Below are 19,411 nucleotides of genomic sequence, written 5' to 3'. Positions count from 1 at the left end.
CAAAATTTCCAAAAATTTTTTAACCTAACCCGGCTCGAACTCGTGATGGGTCGGGTTGGCTCACAAATTTTAACCTATTTTGACAACTCTTTCTCATTTATCCATTAAGAGCACCTCTTTTTGACACTTGGAAAGAGACAATGTCTTTAGGAGTTGAGTTTTTAATTGAAACCCAAAATATCTCTTAGGACTCTAGTAGAGTATTTAGTAGTCATAGTCCAGAAACTTCATCATCAAAGTTGATATCCATTATTCCCAAATGATTTATAAGCCCTTGAAATTCTTTTAAATGATCTTAAATGAATGAACTCTCACTACATTTTAAATTCATTAAACAATTCAACAAATATAATTTATTATTATTTGATTTAGATGCATACAAAAACTCAATCTTCTCCCACCAAATTAAACACTGTCTTCATTAACATGTGATTATAAACATGTGTCTTATTAACAATTTGATTATAGACATTGTCTTTTATATATTGTCAAATGAAACCACACACTTATTGATGCTCATAGTCTCATTTTTTTATTAGACATAGAATTTAACTTTTGTGTAACAAAAACGAGAATATGCCATTTCTTCACAAACAATAACTATTTTATCTTGTGCTTCCACAAATGATAATTTATATCATTCAAAGTAATTATCTTTGTAGTAGTGTTCACTGATCAAGCAAATAAATATAACCTGAAACCAAAGAACTCTAATGCCACTTTCATATGAGAAACAATAACAAACAACAACAAAAAAATAAATCTAAAAGTAATTTATCAAAACTTACACAAATACACAAAGAAGGAACAATACATTAAAACTATAACGCTCTTAAGCATGAACAGTAAAATAAAAAGAAAAACCTAAAATAAAATAATAATAGGATTGAGATATTAAAATTTAGACTTAATTAGTTTAAATTTTAATAAATTTAAGTATTTTTAACTAGTTTTTATTATTTAAAAATTACCATCACCGACATTGTCTTTGTTAAGGTTTTCAATTTTATAAAAAAATTATTAATATAATTCATTTTTCAAAATTTCAATATGACACGTCCAATATAACAAAGAGAATAATATAATTGAAATAAAGGTTACAAAAAGTTATAAATGATTAAAATTGCGTGGAAAAAATTTAAACATCCATATCTTGGATAATTAGAAATTAAAGAACTACAATTGTTAAAAAACGGAAAGCATTTTTTACACATAAATAATAAATTACAAAACCAACAAATATTTTATAGTTTTAATCCGTATATTATATTTATTTATATAATTATTTGTAACTTCTAAAAATTGTAATAAATTAATATCTTACGTATTACCCCTGCGGTGGAGAGTCGCGAGGTGGTGCTCACTACAACAAACAAACTTTAAACGATAACAATGGAACCCTTCTCTTTCAGCACCTCACACTTATCCATATCCACCAACACCACCATTTTCTCCCCCAAACACCACCCTCCCTCCGCCGTCACCACCACCATCTCCTTCTCTCTCAAACCTCCCTCAGACTCCGGCAACTCCGCCACCCCTCGCCGCCCCTCCAAATCCCTCAAAACCACTCCAACCTCAAACCCCCTCGCCAACAAGCTATGGCTCACAAGCAAACTCTCCCCACCCCCTCCTCCGCCACCGCCGCCACCACCGCCGCCCGTGAATGAAACTGAAACCGTCGCGGAAGATAGCGGCGGCGACGAGGACTCGAATTCCGATTCCCAAACCGATTTCCGGCAGCCGGGGAAGATCTTCGTGGGGAACCTTCCAGCGTGGGTGAAGAAGCCTCAGGTGGCGGAGTTCTTCCGGCAGTTCGGGGCGATACGTAGCGTCATTTTGATCAAGGGGCACCACAAGACGGAGCGGAACGCGGGCTTCGCGTTTGTCATATACGACGGTGAGGACGAGGTGGCGGACAAGGCGGCGATGCGAGCTGTTGAGTTTGACGGCGTAGAGTTTCACGGGAGAGTTCTAACGGTGAAGCTAGACGACGGTAAGAGGATGAGGGAGAAGAGTCAAGAGCGGGCGCGGTGGTTGGAAGGAAATGGCGACAAGGGAGAGTATCCATCCAGGTGGCATGAGGAGAGGGACGGATCAAGGAAGGGGTTCCAGAAGGTTCTGGAAACCCAGCCCGAGAATTGGCAGGCCGTTGTGACAGCCTTCGAGAAAATTAAGAAGGTTTATCATCTTTTTCTATACATACACACATATATTTATACATGTATATAAACTTCCTATACAAATAGTTCCTAAAGTGGTTTGTTTCAAGTTATGCTGCTGCATTATGACAAATTACATTCTCAAGATTGTTATATATGTCTAAAAATGTGTTTGGATAACATTTAAGGATTCTAGGAACATTTTTAATTTTAAAATACTTAAAAATGGAAAAGTAAAAATAGATGTTATAGTGGGGTTAGTTGGTAACTTTTACATTTCCAATTCTTTTAGTATAGGAATTCTTAGAACGTAGATTTAGACCTACCTAACTATGAAGATAGAGCTGCCCTTACTTATGTTTTCCTCCAGTAGGTTGTAACATCATCTTAGAATGAGAGTTTAGAGTCAATCTTACAAAATTAAGGTTGTCCTTTATATTGTGTAACAGGTTTTTTTGATAGGAAAAAAATGTGTGAAGGCATGAGAATGCAATTTTTCTGCAAATAAAAGATATCCAAAATTGTTTTTGATAATCTTCTGGCTAGCATGGGATAATATTCTCCTATCACATTCAGAGGAATATCCATCAATTTAGTCTTCTGATAGCCGCCAACTTGTGTCACATGAATCAGAGACTCTGGCCCTATGGGTATAAGTCTTCTCCCCCATACTCACCTACAACATCATAAATACTTAACCCTTTTACCAGAGATCAATCCTTTCGAATATATATAAGCAAATAATTTGATAGGACTTTGAGACACATTACAATAAAATACAAGAAAGTGTAAATTTTACTAACCTCCATGTTCTAATTTGGAGAGGTTCTTTATAATTAGTTTATTTAAAGGATTATGCAAGTGGTAGTAATACTTTAGTGATGAAATGAATGATTTATTCATTGGTTACTTGTCTAGTTTTTTTCAGTAAAGTGGATAAGTATACTTGCTAGAGACACTTCTGATTGTACAGCTATTTCACTTTGAGGAAACTTTTTCCTTTTTCAGTGACATCTTAAAAGTAGAACTTGTTATGATTTCGAATTTCTTGGCATTACAAGGACAAGGCATGAAAGTTAAATTGCTTGATTTTTAAGTTGCTATTGTGTCTGACATTTTGACATTACATGAACCTAATGTCATTACATGAACCTTTAGGAAGCAGTGAAAACAATAAATGAAAGTAGAAAATCATGAAGAGTTGTTCGATGTTACTTTACATGCCTCTCGAAGTAGGAAATAAAGTAAAACGAATATTTTCTGAAAACAAACTTCCCACAATTGTAATTTGTAAGGTTCATCCATGAATTATGTCTCCCTGTACCTAAATAGTAACACAAGTGACATTGGTAAAAGTTATATTAAAACAAGGGGGCTTCAATATGATGGCTTAGAAATTAAAGAGAAAAGTTGATATTAGACTCAAATGAATATGGAATTAAAGATGCAATTTTGAAGACATGGACATTTTATTTTGGCTTCTAGTTTCAATTTCTGAAGGGCAATTGCTAAGACATTTTATTTTGTATTATTCTTGTTGAATAGGTGGGACTCTTGAGGGTAGCTAGAGAGGGTAGATTGTAGAAAATAAAGAAAATATGAAGAAGGAGATTGTATATTATTGAGTGAGTATGAAATGTTACAAGATGTGTGCTATATATACACAAAGGTAACCCTAAGAGCAATAAGTAAATGAACCTAAAACATGGGCCTACGTTAACATCCCCTCAAACTTTGCCTGATGTGTGAGAGACACCTGGTGGTGGAATCATGTAGACTTCCTCATGTAGATTACCATTCAAAAAAGCATTCTCCACGTCGATTTGAAAAATCTTCCATTGCAAAATCGAAGCGATAACAATCAAGGTTTTTAACAATAGTCATCTTTGCCACAGGAGCAAATATTTCCTCATAATCTATGCTATACTATTGAGTATATCTTTTAGCAACAAGTCTAGCTTTATACCTTTTAATTGAACCATCTGCTTTTGTCTTGATTTTGTATACCCAGTGAGATCATAGGATGTTTTCCTGGTGGTAGGGGAACTAGATCCCATGTCTGAGTCTGATGTAGAGCAGTAAGTTCCTCAGCCATAGCATTCAGCCAAAGTGGATCACACATAGCCTTTCTATAGGATGAAGGCTCATGAAGACGATGAATAGAGGCAATAAAAGTAGTAAATGAACCAGAATAAGAGGAATAAACAAAATCTAGTAGTTGAGTAGACTTACGATTACGACTAGGTCGAATAAGTGGCAAAAGAGCAACAACCTAAGGAGATGATTGAGCAAGCGTAGTAGGGGAATCAACAGGTACAACCTCTGGTGCAATATTTGTAATTGGTATGAAAGTAGGTGTAGTGTCATCAATATCAAAAGGATCAATTTTAATGACATCATATGTAGTCAAATAATGTGAGTTAGCTGGAATAGAAAAGAATAGAATATGTTCTAAAAATACAACATGACGTGAGACATACAATTTTTTACTAACTGATCAAAGCAACGATATCCTTTTTTACCAAGACCATATCCCATAAAGACACACAAAGTAGACTTAGCTGATAATTTAGTACGCTCAACATGTGGTTTTAGAACAAAATATGTACATCCAAAAACACTCAAAGCAGAGTAATCAGGTGCATGACCGTACAATTTTTCAAAAGGAGACAAACCAGAATTATGTGAAGTCAGGATCCGATTCACAACATGAGTTGTTGTAAGAATAGCTTCCCCAAAAGATACTTGAAACATATGCAGATAATAAGAATGATCTTGCAATCTCAAGAAGATGACGATGTTTTTTTTCAGCAACGCCATTTTGTTGAGGAGTGTCATTTGATGTATAATTTCATTAGAGGCAAGTAAAGTGGTAAAATCATTAGAAGTGTATTCACCCCCAAGTCACAATGAAAGGTTTTTATGGTAGTAGAGTGTTGTCTCTTTACAAGAGTAATAAATTTTTTGAAATTGTGAGAAAATTAGACTGACGTTTCAAAAGGTAGATCCAAGTGAAACGAGTAAAGTCATAAATGAAAGAGACATAATATCTAGAACCTCCTTTGGTGGATACAGGAGAAGGTCCCCACACATCAGAATGCACAAGATCAAAAGGAGCAAGAGAAGAAGAAATACTTTTACAAAGAGGTAAAGCAAAAAACTTTGCCAGTTTACAACCACTACAATCAAAAAATATCATGAATGCCCAGAGTACCAAAAACTCTTGTAAATGCTAAAAATTTTAAACGAGATGCAGAAATATGACCTAAACGAGAGAATGCACAAATAAAAAGGTTAAGAAGAAGACAAACTAAACGAAGATAAATCCACACTAGAAGCTGCAACTATTGATTCGTTGAACTGATTCAAGACATAAAGTCCACCTTACCTACAACCTATCTCAATCACCTTTTGAGATATGCGGTCTTGTACAAAACATGCAGATGGAGGGAAACACACATTATATCCAAAATCACATATTTTCCCAACAAAAGCAAGATTCATAACAATATCAGGTGACAAAGACAAAGATGGGTGGCAATGGTACCAATACCAGATAATGGAATTAAACCACTGTTAGTAGTTGCACTTGACATGGATGAGTCAGGTGATAACGAAACAAAAGAATGATAAATGATGTGACATATTATTAGTGGCACCTGAATCAATGATCCATTTGTCAGAGGATATATTTGGTGATGATGTACTTTGAGATTGCAAGGCTATGTTGGGTTGTGATTGGGAAACAAGTCTAATTTCCTCTGCTAATAATAAGTGATCCCAGACCTCCTTTTGCAGTATCATATTTTGTCAATTGAGCGAGTATCATATTTTGTCAATTGAGCGTCAATCGAGTGTGTAAAAGAATTATGGACCTAAGTGATAATTTTAGAGTTGTCAACATCCCATACCGCTAAAGAAATAGTATAATCATAGGCTTTAGTATCAATCAGTTTTGCCTTAGCACTTGAAATATAACCCACATGGAATTTCCACGAGAAAGTTTTTCATAACATAACTCCAGTAGGAATAATTTTTATTATTCAATTGCACATTAATAGACTTAAGAGAATCATCTTTACAAGTCATAACAAATCGAATACAAAACCACACAGCGGAAGCAACAAACAAAAAGAGTACAAACCCAATATTAGAGGATTGCAAATACCTTAAAGTCGTACAAAATTTTCAAGCCTCCTTGTACAAACTTGCAAAGCCTCCTCGTACAAAATTGCATGGACAAAACTGCAAAATCTTCAAAAACACCTCAAAGCATAAAATAAAATTGTGATAAGGTGAAACCTGAAAAATTGCAAAAGAGGCTTTGGGCTTGGTGCTTAAGAGAGAAGAACTACTGCAAGAATTCCTTCCAATCATAACTTTTGCTTTTGCGAAATAGGTTTAGGGCGCATGACTAAGGGTTTAGGAAAGAGGAACTACTGCAAGGATCCCTTCTCAATCATGGTGCTCTTGATATCCCTATTATTATAGAAACACATGAAGAAGGGATGGTATATTATTGAGTGAGTATGAAATGCCACAAAAGGTGTATAACAAAGGTAACCCTAAGAGCAATAAATAAATGGGCCTAAAACATGGACCTATGCTAACATAAATAATAGGTATCTTGATTTTCTTCAGTTATGCCAGCATGTTCTGTTTGATTTTTCGCACAGTAATGTATGCAACATAAAAATCGTTGAGACAAGGCATTACGGTAATGCTACTTCTTTTTGTTATTGGTTAAAAATTCTTGTTTACCTTAATTATTAAGTTTGTCTATTTCTTGTGTGAAATTAAAGAAAAAGAAACCTATGTTTTGGGTCAAAGCCAATACTTTTATATTGGTAACAATGCTTCCTTTTATTTTTAGAAAAGGTAATAGCGTTTTTTAGTGCATACCCATAAAAGTTGCAAGGAAAATTTTAGTGTGCCAGTTTTGTAATTTGAATTATAAGTATTGTTCTTGAATTCATTTCATTTTCCTTAATTTTTCAGCCTGCTAGAAAGGAATATGGTTTAATGGTTAAATATTATGCACGACGAGGGGACATGCATCATGCACGCCAAACATTTGAGAGTATGCGAGCAAGGGGAATAGAGCCTTCTTCACATGTGTATAGTAGGTAAATTCTTTAAATTTTTTGCTTTGTATCTGGGGTATAATTTGAATATCAGCATCGGCAAAAAATGTTTTTAGCTTTTAAGCTATAACCACATTATGATTGTGAGGTGTTATCTTTTTAGAGATGAGCATGTGAATCCATTAACTTTTCTTTTCAAAGTTGAATACTATTAAATATTGATTTGGGAAAAAGAATATTTAAATGTTGAATCTCTGATATTTCTAATTTTCACCCTTCAAACAATGTTCTTGGTTGAGATCTCGCATCAACTAAAGATATAGCTAAATTGTAATATATAAGTGAGTGCAAACCTCACTTTACAAATACTTTTGTGAGGATGAATCAGGCTGAAAGTCCACTTTCTATGATGGTATCAAAGTCTATTTTAACAAAATTTATTGGGTCTATATCATGTCACCAACTATTGGGTTGCTATCGAACCACCCTCAAATATCTAGTTTCATGCTTGAGATGTCCAATTTTTGGTGAGATGGTGTTTGGAATCCCACCTTGTTATCACATAAGTAACTTTTCATCAATACAAATTACCTTTTCTATTTCTCTTTTGTTCTCTCTCTAGAACTCTAATACTTCTTTAGGGATTTTATTTGGAATTCTGTATTTGTTATGTTTTTCCGTTTTTATTTTGTTCTTTGGTTTAAGGAGAGTTTATCCTAGTTTTTTCAACTCTTTCTTCTCTTCAAAGTTAAATTAAAAAGCACAATATTTGCTGTTTCTTCTGACCTTAGTAATTAATGCATGTTAAATGTTTGCAGTCTGATTCATGCTTATGCAGTTGGTAGAGACATGGAAGAAGCTTTACATTGTGTTAGAAAGATGAAGGAAGAGGGCATTGAAATCACTATAGTGACATACAGTATAATTGTGGGAGGATTTGCTAGAATGGCCAATGCTGAGTATGTAAACCAGATAAATTTCTGGCCATTATTGAATCTTTTTGTTGAAGTATTGTTTCTGCTTGTTAGTTATTTCTTTCTTTCTTTTGGTCATGTACCCATTATCCTTGTAGATTAAGCTATTAGGTGAAGTTATATATGGTTTGGTGAGTTTTTTTCTCTCTAACTTGCCCCATTAATTTGGGCTTGATGTATGGTTAGTAAGCATGCCCACTTTAGATGTGCTGAATTTTTGAATTTTATCTTAAATTTATGAACAATGTTGTTCAGACTACTCTGTTGTTCAGCTCTGATACCATGCCAAAGGGAAAAAAAAATGAAAGGTGCCAATGATGATTCTTGTGCATCTCGTGTGACTAGTCCAAAACTATCATTTTGGTCAGTTCAGCAGTGCACTGGGATGAATCTTGAAAGGATAGTTTCTATTCCATTTTTTTCTTTTAGTGGAAAAACATTGTATTTATTGTGTAATGGAGAAACTGAATCCAAACAATAAAAAGTAAACTTTCAAAACTTCAGTGAACATATCCAGAATGGAATCGTAGCTGCTGATTGCCCCTGGACTTTAGAAATACAATGCCTATTTTTCCAGTTTTTAAGGAAGCCATAGACCTGTATATACTTTATTGTGAAAGTTATTTATGTAGGTTAGATGCCATCAGTAACTCTGTCATTTTTTTGGCCCTTCTACTTTTTTCCCCATAAAAGCCTGGTAAACTTTAACGTTGCAACACTTACTGTTGTGCTCACTTGGTCTTCTCATCCCCAACCACCAAAGTGTGAAGACTGAAGTGTACTGCTATGGTTGGGTTTGTTGTTTTTCTCTGATGTCTAAGTGATTGGATATTTTTATCTTTGAATTTTCTGGTTTCTTCCTGATTTCTATTTTTTCATATTTAAACAACCTCAGTCTCACATTTCGTGGTGCTTGTGTGAAAGTTTTGATTAGTTCTATATGGGAAATAGTTTGATGGCCTGTTAATGAATGAGTTCAGATTAATGCATCAGTTTGTATCACGGAGATAACTAGTTGATGTTGTTTTGGAAGTGCTGCAGATCATTGGTTTAAGGAGGCAAAAGAGAAGCTGCCATCTTTAAATGCTGTCATTTATGGGAGCATAATTTATGCGCACTGGTAATCATTCATATTTCTTTCAAGGGTTCATTTTTATTTGCGTGATAGACCTTTAATTGTCATGTGCTGTAGGTATTGGGTAGATCATTGCTAAATGGAGAAATTTCCTCGAAATTTACTTTTGTCATTTCCATATTTTTCTTGTGAAACCTTTATCTGGGAAATAAATACTAATAGGTTAATTAAATTTCTAGTCCTTAAATTTGGGGTGAATCTTCTTGTGGTTCTCCAAATAAAGTTGATTTTTGTGTCTCAAATTTGAAAAAAAAAATGGTTTTAGTACTAAATAATAAATTTGAGGGACTGAAAGCTGTTCTAAAAAATCATTTCAGCCCTCCAATTTAGTGTTTAGGGACTATAACCATATTTGTTTATATTTGAGAGACTAAACTGTTTTCTTTTTAAATGGGGACCAATATTAGATTTATCCTATATTTTGAAGGACTATAAACATAATGTTAGTATCAATATTTGCCAAGACAAAAAAAACTGCCGATCAAGTTGTCAGTTAATTCAATGTTGGGTAAAAAGTTAAACAAAACCAGTTAATTATTCAGTAGTGTGTTTAATGTTTCTGTCTATTAAGTTACATTTCTGTTTCTGTAAATTTCTAATTTTTGTTCATTTTCAAATGATTGCCATTTCTATTCAATTTTCTTCCTTCTTTTCTCTCATTGTTTTTGATATCCTGATGCATTTTACAGTCAGACATGCAATATGGATCGAGCTGAAGCCTTGGTGAGGGAGATGGAAGAACAAGGGATAGATGCTCCCATTGACATATATCATACCATGATGGATGGTTATACAATGATTGGTAATGAAGAAAAATGCTTGGTTGTGTTTGACAGACTAAAGGTATAAGCTCCTTTTAGTTTATCATTTTCATCACCAATAGTTTAGTCTTTCTAGTTTCTACTTTTGGTATGTGTTGAAAATAAAGAAAATAGGGTTTGAGATTAATCTCCCTTGTGTATAAACCACACATAGGGTAATCTATTTATAATAGAGAGAGGTACAATTAAAAAGAGTAACTGAAAATAAATAGAGTAAATAGAAGATATTGTTTGATATTGTGCTTAACAATATCTAACAATATCTTAATAATATCAAACAATATCTAACACTCTCCCTCAAGCTGGAGCATACAAATCGTATGTGCCAAGCTTGTTACAAATATAATCAATAGGCTTAAAGCCCAATTCTAACATGGTATCAGAACCAAGTTAGAGCCTATCCTAGTGAATTTTCTTGGACATTCTGTTTCACCCGATATCGGGCCGCTAACGGACCACCCATTAATTTCTTGTCCCACACACGAGATGAATATACCTCGGCGTGAGGGGGTGTGTTGGAAGTCCCACATCGACTAAAGATAAGGCCAATTCACAATATATAAGTGGGTGCAATCCTCACCTTATAAGTCGATTTTGTGGGGTTGAGTTAGGCTTAAAGCCCACTTCTAACAGTATGTTATGTGTTTATTTTGCTGTCATCAATTGTATCTTTAAAAGAAATTGTCCCACACCATAAGAATGTTGAATACTATAGGATGACTTAAACATAAACATTCCAGATTGTGTAGGATTCTCTTCAAAAGAGGGTAAATGCTGTCTTGTGTTTTTTGCTGTACGCTAGTTTTTGTCTTACCCATTACTCACATATACTTTTCAAGATAACATTAGTGCTTTAGTGATTTTATAAGTTTTGTTCATTTCCACAACATGATATTCTTCCCACAGCAGCTATCATCTCTGTTTCTCATCACTTATAGTATTGAATCAATGATATTTTTGGACTTGAAGTATCAAAAAATCTCCCAGCCAGCCATGCTTTTTCCACTCTCTAGCTATAGGTTTTCACATAAGAGCAAGTCATGGAGAATCTTCACTCATCGTTGGTGGCAACCATTGTAGATTAGCTCACCTCCCCATGTTAGGCTGGGTCAGGCCTAGCCCAGATCAAGATGAGTGGGACTAAGTCAAGCTCAAGTTAAGGTTGGTCAGGTTAGACCGAGCTCAAGTGGGATCAGTGTCAGGCTGAGTCGTGTTGGACCCAAGTGAGGTTGGGTTTATGTAACATCCCAAATTTTCACATCCTAGAATCTATAATTAACAAAAATTACATAATTAGAATAGAACTTTTCATCTCTTATTTGAAATCTCAATAAATAAATAAACATTGTTTTAAAAACATGGAATTTATTGAAAAGGAAAAACCTAAGACTAAAATGCTCTCCCAAATATCTCTCAATATTAACCACTTTCTCTAATGTTGTGGATTTTCCTCAGCACCGATAAGATCATCTGCTCATGTATAAAAATACGATCATTAGAGTCACATAAATAAAATAAGGGTAAGATAATATACAAACAACCAACCTTACATTCATAATTCACAACTAAACAATATAAAATTCACATTATATCCCTCAACCAACATTCTAACCTGACCCATGATCATAACCTAGCTCAAAACATGTTATCTAAGCAACAATGCAACCACTCATGATCTCGCACACAAGTTCAACACACAAATGGTCTGAACACAAGACATCGACTCGTACAAAACCACCTGATAAACTACTTCCGCAATTGTTACACCCTCTCACAGAGTTTTCAGCCTTTCGTGCGCCGAGAACTACGCAAATATCAGGTTCTCAACTGCAACCCACACATGTAATTTACCAATCATTCACTCACCACTAGAGCTAGAACCCCTCATTGCTCCCAAAGTCTCGGACGAAGTTCACTCATCAATACTCTCTTGGAGAGACTCACGGGCAAAGTTAACCAGCTTTACCACCATGTAGAGTTTACCAAGAATGATGACTTGGGCCCAAGCATAGGCCCAATCACTAGAGGCATGATGAGAAGGATATAAGAGATGGAGCTTCAAGAGTCCAATGGGCTTCATGGGCTTCAAATGCTATTTTCATAGGCCAAGGAAGATATCAAGATTTGTGGGCTTGTCCTAGTCCGTTAGTGTAGATTTAAATTGGGCCAAGCGTTTAGACCATGCTTTCAAAATAAATTGTAAAATGTCTAGAAAGTAGATTGGACCATAACTCACCTAGCTTTTGAAATTGGATCCATTCAAGCCCAATTTAAAAAGCCAAGGCTGAGAATGTTGCTAGCTTGTCACATGTTGTAAATGATGCGAGGCGTGACCATGCCATGTGGTTAGTGATCTGAGAATTGTGGATCTAGGAGGTTAGATCTAGATCTAGGCGCCATTTTTCAGCTTGCATTTACATTCAATTTCGGTGCACATTTAGGTTGCATTTGGAGCTTGTCTTCTACTATAAATGAGACCATCACTTGTAAAATCACTCTTGAATGTGTAAGGATATGTTGTTGAGATCACTCCACACTTGCACTTGAGAGTCACTTAGCTAGAGCTTCTTTTTGAATCTCCTCTAGCCTTCCTCCTCTAAGATTGACCCAATGTTCTTAGAGTTTCTTCACCACCACCGAAACTAACTTTCTGCACTTATCTTTTGCTACATCAAGCCATGGAGCCTCCTTGTTCCATTAAGCACGTGAAAGGAGTGTCATCAAAGAGCCCAAGACGTAACCTCTTGCTGAGAGACACACACACCCAAACATGTCAACAATCATCCTTTGTTGATACAAGGTTTCTCACACCACATCAATATGCCACCAAAACTCGTTATATATATTCTCAAATTCTCAAATAAGATACAAAAACAAGTTTAAACAAATAAAATAGTTAAAACAACTAAAACAGTTAGCTCCCCTCACTGGATTGTTATTCCTGCTCTAACTCTTGATACTTTTGTGTTTCCTTTTACCCTACCCACTCCCAAACGACACTGTCCCAAAAATATAGACTATCCCAAAGCCCTTACTTAAGAAAAACCCTAATCACCACTTTAGGTCTTATTTGACATTTATTACTTTTCTCAAAGACCAAAGAAACAAGCTCAACTTCATAAATATTCCAAAATAAATTTTAGAAATTGTTTAAAAAAAATTGAACTGAACATGTTACCCAAGTACTCTAACCAAATGAATTATTTAACTTGTTTGATAATTTTACTCATCCCAAAAATTATAATTTATTATTCTACTTAATTAAATTTTCTAGGGTCTTACAATTTAAGTCAAGAAAAGTCTAGTTGGATTAGGTCCAACCTATGCTAGTTAGGTGAGACCAAGTCGAGCACGATTCAGGCTGAGCCCTAACCTCGCAGTTAAGTTGCATATAATAAACATTAAGTATCAATTTACAATTAATATGAAATATTTGGGGATCCATCTCAATTTAAAATATTTTAAGGACTTATGCAATTCTAACAATATGTAGGAGTTAATTGAAGTCTTATTTTAATGTTATAGTGGGTCAAACCTAGTTTCACCTTGGGGTAGGGGCTTTTTCAACCCACTCATTTGATGGGTTAATAAAAGAGGGCTTATTTTAGGAGTGGGATGGATTTGATTCATGGGCTATGAGTCAAATTGACAACTCCACATTTGAATATGGTGATTCAACTTATTTTCGAATCTCTTAGAAGGTGAGTTTTATACTTAACTCAATCTCACAAAACTAGCAAGTAAGATAAAGTTTTGATTCACTTATATACTACAATTTGTCATATCTATAGTCTATATGAGATCTCCAATACACTCCCTCAAGCCAAGAATTAGACATATTGAGAATGAGACGTGATATTTCTAGGTAGTCCAATAACATTTCGATACTAAGTGACAAGATATATTAGCAAACCTTGTTAGGATAAGTTTTGATCTCATCTTAGAAGATGAGTTTTAGGCGTAACTCATTACTAAACTACCTTGTAAGGTGAGATTTACATTTAATGATATACTATAGTTGATCATATCAATAGTTGATGTGGGATCTCAAACACAATAAATTCATTATAGATTTTTTTTTTTTTTTTACATTGTCCAGCTTGTTTCTCAATGAATTTATCTGTCACCATGCAGATATTAACAGTTTTTCTTACTATGTCTGTAGTTTTTAAAAGAAAAAGGTGGTAACAATTCCCAGTTGTTTTATTATAGTCTAGAGTTATTTCATCAAGTATACATGTACCCTTTAAGTTTTGTTTCTTAACACAATTGTCTCTGGTTTTTTTTTAAAATTTACCCTTTAATTTAGCCTGTGTTATATTACTCAGATAATCACTGATTTATTTGGATTTGGTATGTAAAACTGTTATGCATTGTTGCACTCTTCATTAAATGACACAAAACTATTTCTTTGTTTTGATGAAGGAATGTGGTTTCTCTCCATCAGTTGTCAGTTATGGCTGTCTCATTAATCTTTACACCAAGGTAAGACATAACATTCTACATTAATTGGATCATTTATATATCCAGTAGTTACTGCCTGATTTTCTTGTACACATTTTATTGAAGTTCCTATCATATACATTTATTTATTTTTAATAAAATGGTACTGCTAAAGCATCACAATTTGCCATCCCAACTATTACACCACAATTAATAATAATCCACCGCACCCCAATCCATAAAATAAAGGATATGAAAACAATAATAGTGGGGGTATAATAAGGAAGTTAACAAATTGGCTAGCGAAAGTTGGGGGTATAACAAAAGAAGGTATATTATCCCACCAAGCACAGCTCTTTGAACTAAGACCAAAATTGGCTAAGCATATTCACTCAATAGTTCCCTAAAGATATGAGTGCGCAAACCTCATGTTTTGTCTTATCATGTGGATCATACCAATAAAATTCACATTATTTAAGGCACCCTTCATATTAAGATTAGTATAAATTTCAAATATATGGAAATATCAATTATTTAATGATGTTCTAGGAATGGGAAGCAGTGAGACTTTGGATGTTTGACGACAAGAGCTCTTAGGTTTAAACATCAAGCGTCAATCTACCAATTTGAACAAAAGTTGTTCATTCTCATGAAGAAAAATAAGCTCCCCTGCAATTATTAATCCTTTTATTTATCTGTTAAGTAAGTCTCTGTTATCAACTATTAATCCTCACTTTGATCCTTGCACTCTGTTATAATTATAATTAGTTTTTGAAAGCTATGAAAGTTTTGAGGAGTTAAACATTTTTTTTCTTTTAATTTTGTCAGAACAGCTTTTAAGCCTGTCATACTATCTTTGAAATACAATGATCCAATATCAATGTTTTCAATTCTGAATCAAATCCCTTGCAAAGCCCATGAAATCAATACTTGATAGACAATTCATTTCCAGCTAATAAACTGCCCATCATGTCCAATCTGTTTATATTTGATACCCAATTTTGGTCAAGCAAGTAAATGTATATGCCATCAGTAGTTCTTGCTTGTTGATGCCAATCTTTGTTATCTTTTTTTTTCAGATAGGAAAAGTTTCTAAAGCATTGGAAATAAGCAAAATGATGAAAATGAGTGGCATAGAACATAACATGAAGACATACTCTATGTTGATCAATGGATTCTTGAAGTTAAAAGATTGGGCTAATGCATTCTCCATTTTTGAAGATTTTACTAAGACTGGTTTGAAGCCCGATGTAGTTCTCTACAATAACATTGTAACAGCCTTTTGTGGAATGGGTAATATGGATCGCGCTATTCGTATGGTGAAGCAAATGCAGAAGGAGAGACATAGACCTACTACACGCACATTTTTGCCCATTATACATGGTTTTGCAAGAGCTGGAGAGATGAGGAGAGCCCTGGAGGTATTTGATATGATGAGGAGGAGTGGCTGCATTCCCACAGTACACACATATAATGCTCTGATTCTTGGCCTTGTTGAGAAGCGCCAGGTAACCTGAGGTTGATAAACAATTGTTTATTATAATAAGCAAATGACATGACTTGGTCTTTACTTTTCCTTACCTTTATATGTTTATTTATTCAATTTTCAAAAAATAAATAAAAATAGCCAATGAGCTAACTGTGGTATACTCAGTAGTTATAATGCACTTTCTAGAAAGGAATTAAATTCGCCTGAATTTGTTTAGTTTTAGTTCTTTCTTGAAGTTCTGGTAGCTGTAAACTTTTTAATTGATTGCTATGAATTTAAAATTGGCACAGCTGTTGCATACACTGGCTTCCATTGCTTCTTACTGTTATAAGATTTCAACAATTCTGCCTACTTGAAAGAATTGGGGAAACACTAAAATAAAGGCTAACCATTGACGATAAAAAGTGCTATCTCTTATTGATACTGAAGATAGCAGTCTCAAGAACTTATTCACATGGGCCATTTCTTACACAAATGTTCTTTAGCACTAAGTTACTTCTGGTTTTCCCGAGTATTTTATTATTGCTACTCTTGGCTACAAAACAAAGTTGTTTGAAAGATTGTAAGGAAATTTCTTTTATGAGAGGATATGACCTATGGTCACTCTTTGTTCAGAGAATACATTTCACAAAGTGAGGGGTTTACTAAGAAATGTCACTCTGTCTATTGCCTATTAGATTGTCTATATAGATTCAGCATTTAAAAGATTTGGCAACAACTAAGGCACAATGCATTGATTTTTTACGGAAGATCATTGGTTCGTTTTACATGGAGAAACTTCTATTTATAGGCATCTTGAAAAAGACCGTTGAAGCTTGCATGTTGATTTTTTCCCTTGTCAGTACTTTAGCAGAGGATGATACCATTTTGTTTGATATCTTCTTTTGTTGCACTCAACTTAATATGCAAGGACAACTTTTCTTCTGAACATCTCTGTCTTACTAACAACAAATTAATCACACAAACTAAGGAAAGGTTGATTTACTGTTTTACAATCATTGTGGAAATTCGTTACTTGCATTTGGTGAAGATTAAATAGTAGCAAATGAAATTTGAATCTTGTGTTGTACACGTGTCAATAGCTTCAATTGATTTTATATTAACATCCTGTGATAGTCATCGTCTAATTGTTGTACATATGTGTGGTTTCGATGTCTATTGCTTTCATGTGGACCCTCTCTGATGGTCATCATTTAATCGTTGTATTGTACATACTCTATACTGTTGTATTGTACATACTCTAGACGATCTTGCTTTAACTGATCAAATCACTTTTAATCATAAGAACTTTTATTTTTTTCTTAATACACACTTAGAGAGACTATGATTAGCTTATCAAAATTTATTATTATTTCTAATCATCCAAACCATGGGTTGTCTAGATGAAACTATTAATCGATGAGGATTATACTCTTCAACGAAAGGTTGTCTTTTCACTTATCAAACTGTCTCTGTCTTAACAAGTTCTTGCTTAGTATGATTGGATTACAATAGATATTCTGGGATTTTTCTGTTAGGTTTCTTGTTTTAGTGGTCATACATTATGTAACCTTTTCTGTAAATAATGTTACATTTCTTGCAGATGGCCAAGGCTGTAGCAATATTGGATGAAATGAATCTGGCAGGCATTGGACCGAATGAACACACATATACAACTCTTATGCAAGGTTATGCTTCACTGGGTGACACTGAAAAGGCCTTTCAGTACTTTACCGCGTTGAGGAATGAGGGTCTGGAGATTGATGTCTATACCTATGAGGCATTGTTGAAGGCATGTTGCAAGGCAGGCAGAATGCAGAGTGCCCTTGCAGTCACAAAAGAAATGAGTGCAAAAAAGATTCCAAGGAACACTTTTGTCTACAACATACTAATTGATGGGTATGAATAAATTGCATCTGACAATGAAAATTGAAGTTTTCATTTTGTCTAACATTTATTTATGTCTGTATTCTTGAATTATCTTTTTATGTTCATATATTTTTCGATGTCTTCGTGCTTGGAATATTTAATATTTTTATCCATTAGCGGCTTCACAACTTGCGCTGTATTTTAGTAACTTTGTTGACTTTCTTAGTTGGGCTCGGAGAGGTGATGTCTGGGAGGCTGCAGACTTGATGCAGCAAATGAAAAAAGAAGGAGTTCGACCAGACATCCATACCTACACGTCTTTTATAAATGCTTGTTGTAAAGCTGGAGATATGCAGGTATGATGAATTTAACTTGTTAAGTTTGTGATTACTTAAAGTGGACTAAAAGCAAGGCGACAAGTGTATTCCTTGCATCTTCATTGATATGTTTGGATGAACTTCTTCATAAACACGTTTGGAAGAAGAAAATAAGAAAAAGAAGTTAAAATTAGCTTTTCCAAACGTTTGTTTTTAGCTTATGAAATTTTAGCTTTAGAAAAATTTTCGTTTTTCCCTAACCACCTTAGGGCATGATTTTGGATGGTAATTTATTTATATCACCTGTTAATCAGTTTTTATTTTCTTCCTGCCAGAAAGCAACTGAGATTATCCAAGAAATGGAAGCATCTGATATAAAACCAAACCTTAAAACCTACACCACTCTAATAAATGGTTGGGCACGAGCCTCTATGCCCGAGAAAGCTTTGAGTTGCTTTGAAGAGATGAAACTAGCTGGATTGAAACCAGACAAAGCAGTGTACCATTGTCTTGTGACATCTTTGCTATCAAGGGCAACCTTTGCTCAATCATACGCATATAGTGGCCTGTTGTCTATATGTAGAGAGATGGTAGAGTCTGAGATGACTGTTGACATGGGAACTGCGGTTCATTGGTCAAGATATTTACGTAAGATTGAAAGAACAGGAGGAGAACTAACAGAAGCCCTACAAAAGACCTTTCCTCCTGATTGGACCTCACATAATATTCTTGATGTCACTAGTGAAGCAGAAACTGCAGATCTTGAGATTGATGATGATGATGAACATGAAGATGATGATGATGACGACGTCAAAGATTATAATGTCAATGCAATCAACAAAGATGATGATGACATTGATGATGAGAATTATGATGATGTTATTTCATAGTCACACAGTTGATAGTTTTGAATGATGTATCGTAAAGGAATCGGCAGAATGTCATGATTGGTGCTAATCGTTTAGGTATTAATATTTTTTTTCTTTGATAGAAATAGGAAAAATAGTAATTTTGTTGAATCCCCTTCCCGGCACCCAGAAATTACTGTGAATTTTAACTAATTTTGTATTCAATCAAAAAATCATGTAAGATTTATGCTGATTGTAAATAAATGTATAAAGCCCTTATTTTTCTTTTA

At 34.4% G+C, this 19,411-nt stretch overlaps 1 protein-coding gene across 1 annotated transcript; it reads left to right on the top strand.

The window, feature by feature from the left end:
- Positions 1 to 1,333: 1,333 nt before the first annotated feature.
- Positions 1,334 to 19,411, top strand: LOC114191465 (uncharacterized). Its single transcript, XM_085675931.1, has 10 exons — positions 1,334 to 2,181; positions 7,161 to 7,288; positions 8,065 to 8,205; positions 9,254 to 9,340; positions 10,045 to 10,198; positions 14,602 to 14,661; positions 15,699 to 16,127; positions 17,691 to 17,986; positions 18,183 to 18,312; positions 18,609 to 19,411. The coding sequence occupies exons 1-10, from the start codon at positions 1,393 to 1,395 to the stop codon at positions 19,161 to 19,163; spliced, it is 2,769 nt and encodes a 922-aa protein (XP_085532057.1). The 5' UTR covers positions 1,334 to 1,392; the 3' UTR covers positions 19,164 to 19,411.

This window comes from Vigna unguiculata, chromosome 7 (genome assembly GCF_037176805.1).
Source record: "Vigna unguiculata cultivar grain cowpea cultivar isolate G323 ecotype 2 chromosome 7, ASM3717680v1, whole genome shotgun sequence".
NCBI lineage: Eukaryota > Viridiplantae > Streptophyta > Magnoliopsida > Fabales > Fabaceae > Vigna > Vigna unguiculata.
The sequence above is the reverse complement of the archived record's forward strand: the minus strand, read 5'-3'. Positions and strand labels throughout refer to the sequence as shown.

Excerpts from the sequence above, each read along its gene's own strand:
- LOC114191465 (XM_085675931.1), top strand. The coding sequence starts at position 1,393 with ATGGAACCCTTCTCTTTCAGCACCTCACACTTATCCATATCCACCAAC. Across the intron at positions 2,182-7,160 it reads CCTTCGAGAAAATTAAGAAG|CCTGCTAGAAAGGAATATGG; the intron begins GTTTATCATCTT and ends TTAATTTTTCAG. Across the intron at positions 9,341-10,044 it reads AGCATAATTTATGCGCACTG|TCAGACATGCAATATGGATC; the intron begins GTAATCATTCAT and ends TGCATTTTACAG.